Consider the following 12,478-nt stretch of genomic DNA (forward strand, 5'->3'; position numbering starts at 1 on the left):
CACGTTCTATCATATTCTTAAACACAAAGTCAATTCCAAGTAGATAAAAAAGAGTTTTGAAGTACAGAGTTATCTTAACATCATTTGTACAGAAGATTTCTTTAAGAATCCAAATAACAAAGGGAAAGACAGATAAAAACATTGAACATATGAACTGCTGAAGGCACCACTGAGAGAAGTCTAAGTTTGAAGATTCCTGTAGTGAATATAACTGCCAAAGGACTAAAACTATAAAATGTTAAAAGCTAAAATAAATTGACAAGATAGGCAGACCAACTGAAAAATAGGAAAAAAGTATTTCACAGAAGATAATTAATAATAAAACATGAAAATACTATAATAAGTAGAAGAAACATTTACGCCGGCACCGCGGCTCAATAGGCTAATCCTCCACCTAGCGGCGCTGGCACACCAGGTTCTAGTCCCGGTTGCCCCTCTTCCAGTCCAGCTCTCTGCTGTGGCCCGGGAAGGCAGTGGAGGATGGCCCAAGTGCTTGGGCCCTGCACCCCATGGGAGACCAGGAGAAGCACCTGGCTCCTGCCTTCGGATCAGTGTGGTGCACAGGCCGCAGCGCGCCAACCGTGGTGGCTATTGGAGGGTGAACCAAGGGCAAAAAGGAAGACCTTTCTGTCTCTCTCTCTCTCTCTCTCTCTCTCACTATCCACTCTGCCTGTCAAAAACAAAAAAACACTTAACTTCTTGCAAATTATAATCTCTTAAAAAGTATTTATTGATTTGACAGGCAGAGTTAGAGATATCTTTCATTTGCTGGATAACTCCCAAAATGACACCAGTGGCAAGTGCTGGGCCAAGTCAAAGAAAAAGCTTCATCTGGGTCTCTTATGTGAGTGGCAGGGGTCCAAGTACTTTGGGCCATCTTCTCCTGCTTTCTCAGGCTCATTACCAGGAGGAGTGGAGAAGCCAGCACTTCAACCAGCACTTATGATGATGGCATGATGCATTGCAGGTTTTTAAAATATAAACAAACAAATATTATTGAGGACTAATAGCACTGAATGTTTATACCCTATGGATAGGACTGTGAACAGACATATCACACTGGAAAATACCCTGACATTATCCAATAAAGATGAAGACCCAACAATTCACATTCTAAAGAAAGCAGGAGCCACCCTTGTGAAAGTTCTCAACTGAGTATCCATCAGACATGGAAGAGAAATGGAGTACAATCTTAGGGAAAAGAATGGGTGAACCACATAAACATGAAGTTGAATAGAGAAAAATATAAGACACATTAACAATTCAGTATCATTAACATTATAAAAAGGACTAAAACATTTGGAAGTAAACAACATACTGTTTAGGGATAGAAAGATACAATGGCAGAAGTTTAAGGGGGAAAAAAAAAGACTATCAAACCAAAAATAATGGAGAAATCAGCTAGGACCAGGGAGTAAAGAAGTTGGGTTTTATAAGGGATACAAATGAAACTTAAAAAGTACATCATTAGCACATGGTTGGTTTCTTTTTATTATGTTCTACACACTTTTATAAAACACCTTGTTGAGATTATGTACATATGAAAAATATTCATTTTGCATTATTTACAAAAATCAGAATGTCCAAAATAAACATGCATCAGTGGGGAAATGGTTAAATATGGAACTGTCAATATTAAACATGAAAATAATTAAAAAAGAAAAAGGCTCTAGATTATGAGAAAGAAGTACAGATGTATTTAGCTGGAGGTGTCATATTATCAGAAAATGCAAAGGAATCTAAAAGAAGCTATTAGAAGTAAAATTAGCAGGACTTGGATACAATATTAATGTACAAAAATCAAATTTCTATTTACTAGCAATGAACAGTCAGAAAATTGAAGTAAAATATCATGAATAAGCATTAAAAGATTCAAATACTTAGGGATAAGCCTGACAAGAGGTAAAGACATGATGGAAAATTATGGAACATTTCAGAGATACTAAAGATGAAAATAAATGATTTATGGATTTTAAGACTCAATATTGTCAATCATCCCCAAATTAACCAAAAATACACAACACAATCCAATTCAAAAACTCAGCAGTCTTTTTTCTTGACATGTTTTTTGAAATCTTAAATATCTGTGTATCTGCTAAAAGATATAAATCCCTGAATTAATATAAATTAACTTTAGAAGAAAACCATGAAACCAAGTTAACAGGGGATTGTGATGAGAGGTCAGATCCCCACATGACATAAAAGACAACAGGTGAACGCAGCTCAAGGGCACTTTCTCCAAATGGGAACCAAGGAAAAACTGTAAGAGCATTAACTCATTTTCCACAAAACTAAGTCAATACTGACATACATGCATACATATACAATACATTGTAACTGAGAAAGACTACGGCCAGCAGAAGTGGAAACTTCCTACCTAGACAGAGCAGGTGGCCCCAGAGTATTCATGCATATTTTATGAATAAAGGCTTAACAGTTCTTAAAGTGAAAGTATGTAGGCAATTAATACAGAAAAAACAGGCTTTTACTGAGATTACTGAAAAAATTTATAACTTAAGAAAATGTGTTACTCACTCATCACTGTACTTCTCAAGTATTGTATCTAAGAATTTCTAAAGCATTTTCCAAATGAGCCTCATAATCTACCCCATAAAATAGGCTATATAACCACACTTTTTATAAGCTGCTGAAACTAAGATATAAACTATTTTGGTTTGCAGGAAAAATTGAAAAAAAAAATAGTCAACACTATAGATTCACCATTTTGGTCATGTCCATTAAGAGAAAAAGAAATGATCCAATAGTTCATCATTCAAAATCTGTAACTGTACAGATCTGAAGAGGTTTTGAGTCAGTTCCAGTGTAGAAATAGGGCCAAAGCACTCCTGTAAAATAATCACTAAAAGTGTACAGAACAGATCTATCGTTAAGATTATAAAAGGAAACCTCACCCATTTCAAAGTCTAAAAAAATGCCAATCTTATTTGGTGTTACATGTGGCAGAAGCTGAATTTTCCTAGGACCTACCGCAACATAATTACCGTGACCCCACAGCCCAATTCCCCATAACCCATCCTGTACTAAAATTGGCTGATTGTGACTCTTTCTTTTTCTGGGAAGAGATTCTGTACAGACACCTATAATCCATTCATACTTATCTTTGACTTCTACCTCCCAGTACTGCCTGCCAGAATTATATTCCTTAGAACCTAGAACAGCTGGGCAGAGATAAAATCTTTTTGGGTTAGGTGGTAACTTTTGCGTTATATTTCCATATTTCACAGATTTCCTATCTCCTGAGACAACAAGTTTACGATGTGCTGTGTCAGGATCTAGAATTACATCAACTTGAAATCGTTGGATAATTTTATTCAGGCCAGAATATTGTGGTGGAAGACGGTAACCATAGTCTTTTAATTGAAATGAAAACAGTTCAGGGCATTTTAAGTTTTTATATCTGAGGTAGACACTCTTAATATCTGCCAGCAACTCCAGATCTGACTCCACGTGTTTTCTCTTTATCTCTTTTATGAGGTGCTTTAATGAGGTGGCATGATCTGAAAACTTTGTTAGGTTTTCGCTTAGTTTTACCAAAATGCCCATCTCATCATCTTGTAATTGTCTAAGTACATTCTCTCGCTCATTTTGGAGAAACAACATAAATTGCTCAAATTCAGACTTGATTTCTTCTCTTCTATGTTCTGCCTTTATCTTCAGTTCCAGTGATTTTGTGGTATGCATAGTGATCACTCTTAAACTGTGCTCTATTTTCTCTTTCCATGCCATAATGTAACACTCCAAGTTTTTCCTATGATAGGGGGCAGCCTCCTCTATGGGCCAAATATAGTGATGGAGGTGATCAGCAGAGAAACTGCACTGTGGACATAAAACCTCTAGGTCTTTCTGACAGAATAAAGTCATAATCTGATGGTGTTTCTCACATATAAGCTTCTCTTCCTGCCTTTTCCTTTTACTTCTTCTTATTTGGAGTAGCTTGGCAATTTCAGTCAAATTACTCAGCTGGTTATTGCTCATGAATTTCCTTTCTGGACAGCGTAAATGGCAAAAAGGACAGGGGAAACTATCATTTAGATCCTTCCAGGACATACTGATGCAGGAGAAACAGAAGTTATGCCCACAGTGGATGGTCACTGGGTCTTTCAAGTATTCCAGACAGATGAGACATTTAGCCTCTGCTTGGAGGTCTGACAAGACTGTCAAAAACTCCATGGAGTTTTAAGCAAAGGTGGTAGGTAAGGTAACACTTTTTTTTAGTGAGACCTGGCTCTTGAGAGCTCAAGACCAAGTATACGTCAGAAATCCTCCCGTAGACCTTAAAAGCTACCAGCTTTCAGTCTCACTGGCTTGGCATGTTGATGGTCGCCTCTGAAAATGTGATTAGCACTCTGTCCCTCAGCTCCAGGGTCTGCTGCCACGAATGCTCCACAGCCTTTAGCCTGTGTGTATTAAAACACAGCAGCTGAGCTGCTGCTCTTCTCACTTATGATCCGAAGTCCAGCTTAACAGCTTGCTTGCTCAAGAAACTATCTTCAGATCCAAGGTAAAAAATCCTTCCTACAGATGAGAGAAGATATTTAGATTAAAACTGACTCTAAAATCATCAATGCATTATAATGTTCATACAAGAATAATCAAGGAAAGTTACAATAACTGGATAGAATCCTTGTAAACCCAGAGAATTCATATGGTAGAGATTCACTTGAGTGTAACTTTTTTATTTGACAGGTAGAGTTATAGACAGTGAGAGACAGAGAGAAAGGTCTTCCTTTCATTGGTTCACTCCCCAAATGGCCGCCATAGCTGGCTCTGTGCCCATCCCAAGCCAGGAGCCAGGTGCTTCCTCCTGGTCTCCCATGTGGGTGCAGGTGCCCAAGCACTTGGGCCATCCTCCACTGCTCTCCCAGGCCATAGCAGAGAGCTGGACTGGAAGAGGAGCAACTGGGACTAGAACCCGGTGCCCATATGGGATGTCGGCGCCATAAGCGGAGGATTAACCAAGTGAGCCACAGCACAAGCCCCTCGAATGTAACTTATTAAATCTTGCTCCAAAATATCTAGTACAAATCTAATCATGAGAAAATTAATATAACCTGGATTGTAGGGTACTCTGTAATGCAACTGGTATATATTTTCAAAAATGTTAATGTCCTGAAAAACAAAGTTCTAGATTTAAGATGTAAGAAACATGACAAATAAACATTGTCATCTTCTATCAGATCTGAGATCTTAAAATTTTTGCAGTGGCAAGTATATGGCATAACAGTTAAAAAGTCCCTTATAGTGCCTGTGCCCCCACACTGGAGTACCTGAGTCCAAACCCTGGCTCCTGATTCCTGGTAATGTAGATCTTGAAAGCCAGGGGTAATGACACAAGTAGCTGAGGGTTCCTACCACCCATAAGGGAGATCTGGTTGCGGAGTTATCTGCCTCCCACTCTACCTTTGTGGAAATTTGGGGGAGTGAACCACAGGTAGGAGCTTCTTCTCTGACTCTCAAATAAAAAATAGAACTTTGGGGACAAATGTGATAATTTTAGTTTGGGTTATAATCACATAATACTATATCAGCGTTAAACTGGAAACAACATAATTATCATAGATGTGAATGTTTTGGGAACCAGCATTGTTGTACAGTGGATTACACAGGCATAGTGGACAGTGAGAGAGAGAGAGGGAGAGAGAGAGAGACAGAAAGGTCTTCCTTTGCTGTTGGTTCACCCCCAATGGCCACTGCGGCCAGTGTGCCGCACCGATCCAAAGCCAGGAGCCAGGTGCCTCCTCCTGGTCTCCCATGTGGGTGCAGGGCCCAAGCACTTGGGCCATCCTCCACTGCAATCCTGGGCCACAGCAGAGAGTTGGACTGGAAGAGGGGCAACTGGGACAGAAGCTGGCACCCAGAACAGGACTAGAACCCGGTGTGCTGGTGCCGCAGGCGGAGGATTAGCCTATTGAGGCGCGGCACCGGCCAATGCCAGCATCCTATATCAGTGTTGGTTCAAGTTCTGGCAGCTCCACTTTCTATCCGGCTCTCTGATAACAGCCTGGGAAAGCAGCAGAAGATGGCCCAAGTGCTTGGGCTCCTAACATCCTGAATAGAGTACTAGGCTCTTGGCTTCCACCTGGCCCATCCCTGGCCCAAGTTATGACCATTTGGGAAATGAACCAGAAGGTGGGAAATATTTCTCTCTCTCTCTTTCAAAGAAATAATAAAATCTTTTTTTTAATAAGTTTCTTTTTTTTTTTTTTTTGACAGGCAGAGGGGACAGTGAGAGAGAGAGAGAGAGAGAAAGGTCTTCCTTTGCCGTTGGTTCACCCTCCAATGGCCGCCACGGCCGGCGTACTGCAGCCGGTGCACCACGCTGATCCGATGGCAGGAGCCAGGAGCCAGGTGCTTTTCCTGGTCTCCCATGGGGTGCAGGGCCCAAGCACCTGGGCCATCCTCCACTGCACTCCCTGGCCACAGCAGAGAGCTGGCCTGGAAGAGGGGCAACCGGGACAGAATCGGCGCCCCAACCGGGACTAGATCCTGGTGTGCCGGCGCCGCCAGGCAGAGGATTAGCCTAGTGAGCCGCGGCGCCAGCCTGAAATAATAAAATCTTAAAAGTGAGCCCCTAGCAGCTGGTTCATTCCCCCCAAATGCCTTCCAGGGGCCAGGACTGGTCTGGCAGGTCTCCCAAAGGGTAGCTAGAATCCAAATACTTGAGACCTAACTGCCATGTTCCACAGTCTGCATTAGCACAAAGTAGCTAATCCAATGTGAGACACAGACATCTTAACAGCTAGGCTAAATGCCAGCTACCCACCACCATTTTTCTTTTGAAATTTTAAAAATAAGAAGTGAAGGGTCGGTGCCGTGGCTCACTTGGCTAATCCTCCGCCTGCAGCGCCGGCACTCCGGGTTCTAGTCCTAGTTGGGGCACTGGATTCTGTCCCAGTTGCTCCTCTTCCAGTCTAGCTCTCTGCTATGGCCTATGAGGCAGTGGAGGATGGCCCAGGTGCTTGGGCCCTGCAGCCAATGGGAGACCAGGAGGAAGCACCTGGCTCCTGACTTTGGATCGGTGCAGCGTGCCAGCCGTGGCGGCCATTTGGTGGGTGAACCAATGGAAAAGGAAGACCTTTCTCTCTCTCTAACTCTACCTGTCAAAAAAAAAAAAAAAAAAAAAAAAAAAGAAGAAGAAGAAGAAGTAGTGAAGGAGAGAAACTTACTGTTTTCAAGAAACCCGATTTTCAGGAAATCAAATTCCTCTGTCAACTGTATGAGCCACCTCACCATCAATACAGTATCTTTCAAATCATTCTATCACACACTACTGGACCCTTTTTCAACTATTCTTTCTCCTCTCCAATTCCCCATAAATCAATAACAAAGCAATAGTATGGGCATGGCTTCAACATAGGAACTAGGCTTTGTCTTGATGATCTAGCAGGTTCTTTTACTATATAGACTTTCTTATCAGAAGAATAGGAAAAATGCAACGTCTCTACTTATAAATAAATTACTCCCAAATCAAGGTTTGACTCAGTGTTTTGGGCTTGCATAAGCAAAAACTATCACAGCAAAATGGTATAGGAAGCAGTGTTTTTACAATGTAAGGATTCACACTACTAAGAGGACACAAAGTTTGAATCCTGGCTCAACTACTTTCTGGGTGTCTTTATGGAGAATTCTTAGCTTTAAATTCACTTCTTTGACATGTAAAATAGAAATTATAATAACCTTTTTCTGTAATGAAAGTATTATATAAATGGTAGCTAAAACATGCCCATTATTCCTAGCAGAGGAACTTTCTATGTTAGATATATTGGTATATATATTCAAATAATGTCTACACAGTGATTTTCTCATTAGTTCTTTTAAATATTTTTCAATTTACGATAAAGCTTTCTACCTCCAACTTTGTCCTGTAGACAATTTAAGTTCTAATTTGCCTATTGCTTCTTTTTTCTTAGATCTTATTTTTTTAAATTTATTTTTTAAGGAATACAAATTTCTTAAGCATAACTTTAGGAATATAATTATTCTTCCCACCATAACAGCCCTCCCACCGATACTCCCACCCCCCTTCTCCTCTCTCTCCCCTTGCCAGTCCCATTCTCCATTAAGATTTCCAATTAACTTTGTATACAGAAGACCAACTTTATACTAAGATTTCAACAATTTGTGGGTGCACACACACACAACTCATAACTGGTTTTACAGTTAACTCTCAATACAACTCATTGAGAACAGAGGTCCTGCATGGGGAGTTATTACACAGTGACTTGTTAACAATTAACACTCTTATGTATGACATCAGCAACCACCCAAGGCTCTTGAAATAAGCTGCCTAGGCTATGGAAGCCCTTTGAGTCCACAAACTCCATCAGTATTTGCACAAGGCCATAAGCAAAGTGGAAGTTCTCTCCTCTCTTTATAGAGAAAAGTATATGCTTCTTTGATGGCCATTCTTTCCACTAGGGTCTCACTCACAGAGATCCTTCATGTAGAACTTTTTTTGTCAGTGTCTTAGCTTTCCATGCCTGAAGCCTAGAGCTTTTTGATATAGCTGAACTTGTCACTCGAACCTTTAAAACTGGTTGAGTCTTTAATAATGCCCTTTGTATTTCCTCATCTTCATCTGACTAAAGCACTTGACGTTTTCAGTTTTTAAACATAGGTGTGATGCTCTTTTATCTACACAAACCACTTTTTTTTCCTTTTTCCTTTCTTTTTTATTTAATGAATGCATTTTTTTTAGATACAATTTTAGGAATATAGTGGTCTTCCCCCCATACCCCCCAAATCCCACCCCTCCTCCCTCTCTCATCTCCTCCTTCATTATGGTTCATGTTTAGTTTGAATTTATATACAGAGGACCAACTCCATGCTAAGCATAGACTTCAACAATTTGCACCCATGCACACACACAACATATAGAGTACAGTTTGGGAAGAAAATTTGCAGTTGATTCTCATATTACAATTCATTAGGGACAGAGGTCCTCCATGGGGAGCAAGTGCACAGTGACTTCTGTTGTTCCTTTAACAGTTAACACTCTTATTTATGACACTGATCACTCGAGGCTCTTGCCTTGGGCTTCCAAGGCTATGGAAGCCTTTTTTGACCATGGAATTCATCAGTATTTGGACATGGCCATAAGCAAAGGGGATGTTCTCTCCTCCCTTCAAAGAAGAGTATCTCCTTCTTTGATGACTCTTTCCACTAAGGTCTCATACAGATCCTCCGTGTAGGGGTTTTTTTGCCGCAGTCTTGGCTTTCCATGCCTGAGATGCTCTTGCAGGCCTTTCAGTCCGACCAGGAAGCCTTAAGGATTGATTCTGAGGACAAAGTACAAATCACTCTTTAGATCATCCTTTCCTTACTTTGTTCCTGAGACTGAGCATTGCTCCTTTAGGAGACTACACCCAAAAGAAATGTTCTCTGGGATGGTTTATTATGTGTCAGGGACTATACTAAGGCTTTTCAATACAGTTACAGATTCTAATTAAACCATGAGAACAACTTTGTAAGTCAGGAGATATTATCTTCAATTGTAAAATCTGAGTGTACAAGAATTTGAACATGCTTCTCCAACATTACATCAACTGGCATAGCCGCTGGGTTATACCTAATCATTAAGCTAAACTGTACTTCATACTCCCAGAGCTTTACATATCAAAGCACCTTATTTTTTTGTTTATTTTGTTCTTGCTGGTTCATATCTAATCTCTTATCTCAAAAATTTTAAAAGGGAAAGATGAGTTTACAAATTCTGGTACTGTAACGGTAAGCACAGATAAAACACAAATTGAGAGCCGGCAGCATCTAATAGAACTGGGTTTTCTGCCAGCTCTTCTGCCTAACTAGTTATGTATTTGGCCAAATTCATTCTTTGAAGCTAAGTTTTCTTTTTAGAAAGTGGAAATAATGCTATTTTATGTTGTAAGCATAAATGAGAACAAAATGTAAGGTACACTTCACAGTACTCAGCTTTAAACATGTGCACAATAAAAAGTGTAAGACTATCTCATGAAATCTCAAGAGCTCTTACAACTCTAGCCAAATTCAAGGAGAGTCAGCCTTTTATCCGTGGGTTCTATTATTTCTGAGTTCAACCAACCTCAGACAAAAAATATTTAGGGGAGAACTGTCTGTACTGAACACACATATACTTATTCCCTTATTATTTCCTAAATGCACATAGCTATCCACATAGTGTTTACAACATATTAGGCATTACAAGTAATCTAGAGATAATTTAAAGTCTACAACAGGACATGGGTAGGTAATACGCAAATACTGTGCCATTTTATATAAGGAACTAGAGTTCATCTGTGGATTTTTGTATCTGCAGGGGCTTCTGGAACCGATCTCCAGTGGATAGCTAGGAACAACTGCAAATCCATTACACCATGTTACATTTTATTATCTTATATATTATATATATACATATTCATTTACATTAAACTGCACTAATATTTAGCCTAACTGCTCTCACATGATCGCTAAATCCTCACTAACTAGTAAAGGCATAAACTTCAAACACGTTCACTCTAAGAATGTGCCTTGGGAAATCTTCCTAATTTTTGAGTAAGAGGAGAAGCTTCAGAAACTCTCAAACGAATCTTCACTTTTATATTAAAATCCTTTCCATGTGTACAAAATTCCAACCCGGAACTACTACAACGAAGTGCACTTTGTGAGCGCGCTCTGCCTTCCAGGCCGCATGACACGCAGCGATGGCGGCTCCTGGTGACGTCCAGCTGCTCGAGGGGGCACACGGACGGCGGGGAGAGGGTTCTCAAAGGGCAGGGGTGGGGCCGCCACTCCACTCCCGTGCCCCCCACCCCCACCCGCCGCCAATCACGCAGAACTCTCGGAAGGCTACTGCGATCGACGAAGGCAGTGCCTCGGGTGAAAGTGTCCTGACAGGCCCACGAGCCGCCTTGTACCTCCACAAACCTGGGCCCAGAGGCTGAGGCGGTTCCGTCACGGACGGACGACACCCAGGCCGCCCGGCCCCGGCCCCGCCTGGCCTCTCTCCGGGGCCCTCTCCACTTACCGGAGCAGAGGGCTCGGCGGCTCAGCGCCCACGGAGCGCGCCGGACACACGCGGCAGACACCACAGACGCGCCGGAGCACGCCCGCCTCAGGCGGCCGAGACGCCGCGTGCCGGGAGCGCGGGGCTTCCGGGTCTCGCGAGGTTACGCGAGGTTCCGCCGGAAGTGGGCCCAGAGGGCTGCGCCTGCGCAGTGGCGCTGCTGAGGCCAGGGCCCTCGGCGCTCGGGGCTCCCAGGGCTGGTTCCCTAACTGCCATGGGCACCCTCTTCCCATTCTCACTTAGTATCTCACTTAGGATCGCACTTAGGCCCGACCCACAAGGTGCAGTCGGTGCGGCCATTTTACCTTCGCAGTGAATCCGCCTGCATCTCGGGGGGTCTGTGTGCAGGTGCTGCCCCCAGCTACGCGCCGTCTGCCGGTGCCGGTGGAGGGCGTTTAAGTCAGACTTTGAAGAGTACGTGGGAATTAGTTGGGAACCATTAAAGGGCACAAGCCTGCTAGGCTGGAGGAGGGGCCCTGGGGAGCCTCAACCTCAAAGATTAGAACTGGAACCGGGTCAGGGGCGGAGGGTGCTTGGGTGCCCATCCCCTGCGGAGGAGCGGTGAGAGAGGGCCAGCTGTAGGCACAGCTCCTCCGCTTCCAGCTTTCTGCGAATGCACCTGGAGGCTGCACATAATGGCTCAGGTCGTGAGTCTGCCATCCGTGTGGGAGACCTGGGCGAAGCTGCTGGCTCCTGGGCTTAAGGCCTGGCCCAGCCCTGGCTGATGCCGCCCGCAGGGGAGTAATACCGGATAGAAGATCGCTGTGTCTGTGCCCCTCCTCTGCCTTCTGTCACTATACCTTTCAAATAGACAAAACTAAAAAAAAATCAAGACATAAAGGACGGGAATTTTGCTGACACTAGAGGAAAGTGGGGAGATACCGGAAGCAGCCAGGATGAGAAGTGATTAAAGTTGGACAGGAATAAATGCTGCAAGTCCTATTTAAGCAGAGCTGTGCTTTCTAGCTTTTACGGAATGCAGAGGAAGCCGGTGAACATGGTGTAGTGAGATTTGAATTTTGGAGGCCTGTCTGGGAAGCACATGGAGCTGTTCTGAAGGCCAACAGCCCGGGTCTTGCTGCTGCCTAGCCCTGTGGCCCCTCCTGAGTGCCATCGTCTTTTTAGAAAAAAATTGCCGGCGCCGCGGCTCACTAGGCTAATCCTCCACCTGCAGCGCCGGCACACCGGGTTCTAGTCCCGGTCGGGGCGCCGGAGTCTGTCCCGTTGCCCCTCTTCCAGGCCAGCCCTCTGCTGTGGCCAGGGAGTGCAGTGGAGGATGGCCCAAGTGCTTGGGCCCTGCACCCCATGGGAGACCAGGAGAAGCACCTGGCTCCTGCCATCAGATCAGCGCGGTGCACTGGCCGCGGCGGCCATTGGAGGGTGAACCAACGGTAAAGGAAGACCTTTCTCTCTGTC

The 12,478-nt window shown here is 43.2% G+C and overlaps 1 protein-coding gene across 1 annotated transcript; it reads right to left on the minus strand.

The window, feature by feature from the left end:
• Window positions 1-1,470: 1,470 nt before the first annotated feature.
• TRIM61 (tripartite motif containing 61) lies at window positions 1,471-11,148 on the minus strand. The gene is made up of 2 exons (XM_002720567.5): window positions 11,024-11,148; window positions 1,471-4,536 (listed from the first exon to the last, which is right to left on the minus strand). The coding sequence occupies exon 2, from the start codon at window positions 4,189-4,191 to the stop codon at window positions 2,770-2,772; it is 1,422 nt and encodes a 473-aa protein (XP_002720613.1). The 5' UTR covers window positions 4,192-4,536; window positions 11,024-11,148; the 3' UTR covers window positions 1,471-2,769.
• Between the last annotated feature and the right edge of the window lie 1,330 nt (window positions 11,149-12,478).

The sequence above is a fragment of the Oryctolagus cuniculus genome, chromosome 8, assembly GCF_964237555.1.
Source record: "Oryctolagus cuniculus chromosome 8, mOryCun1.1, whole genome shotgun sequence".
Taxonomy (NCBI): Eukaryota; Metazoa; Chordata; class Mammalia; order Lagomorpha; family Leporidae; genus Oryctolagus; species Oryctolagus cuniculus.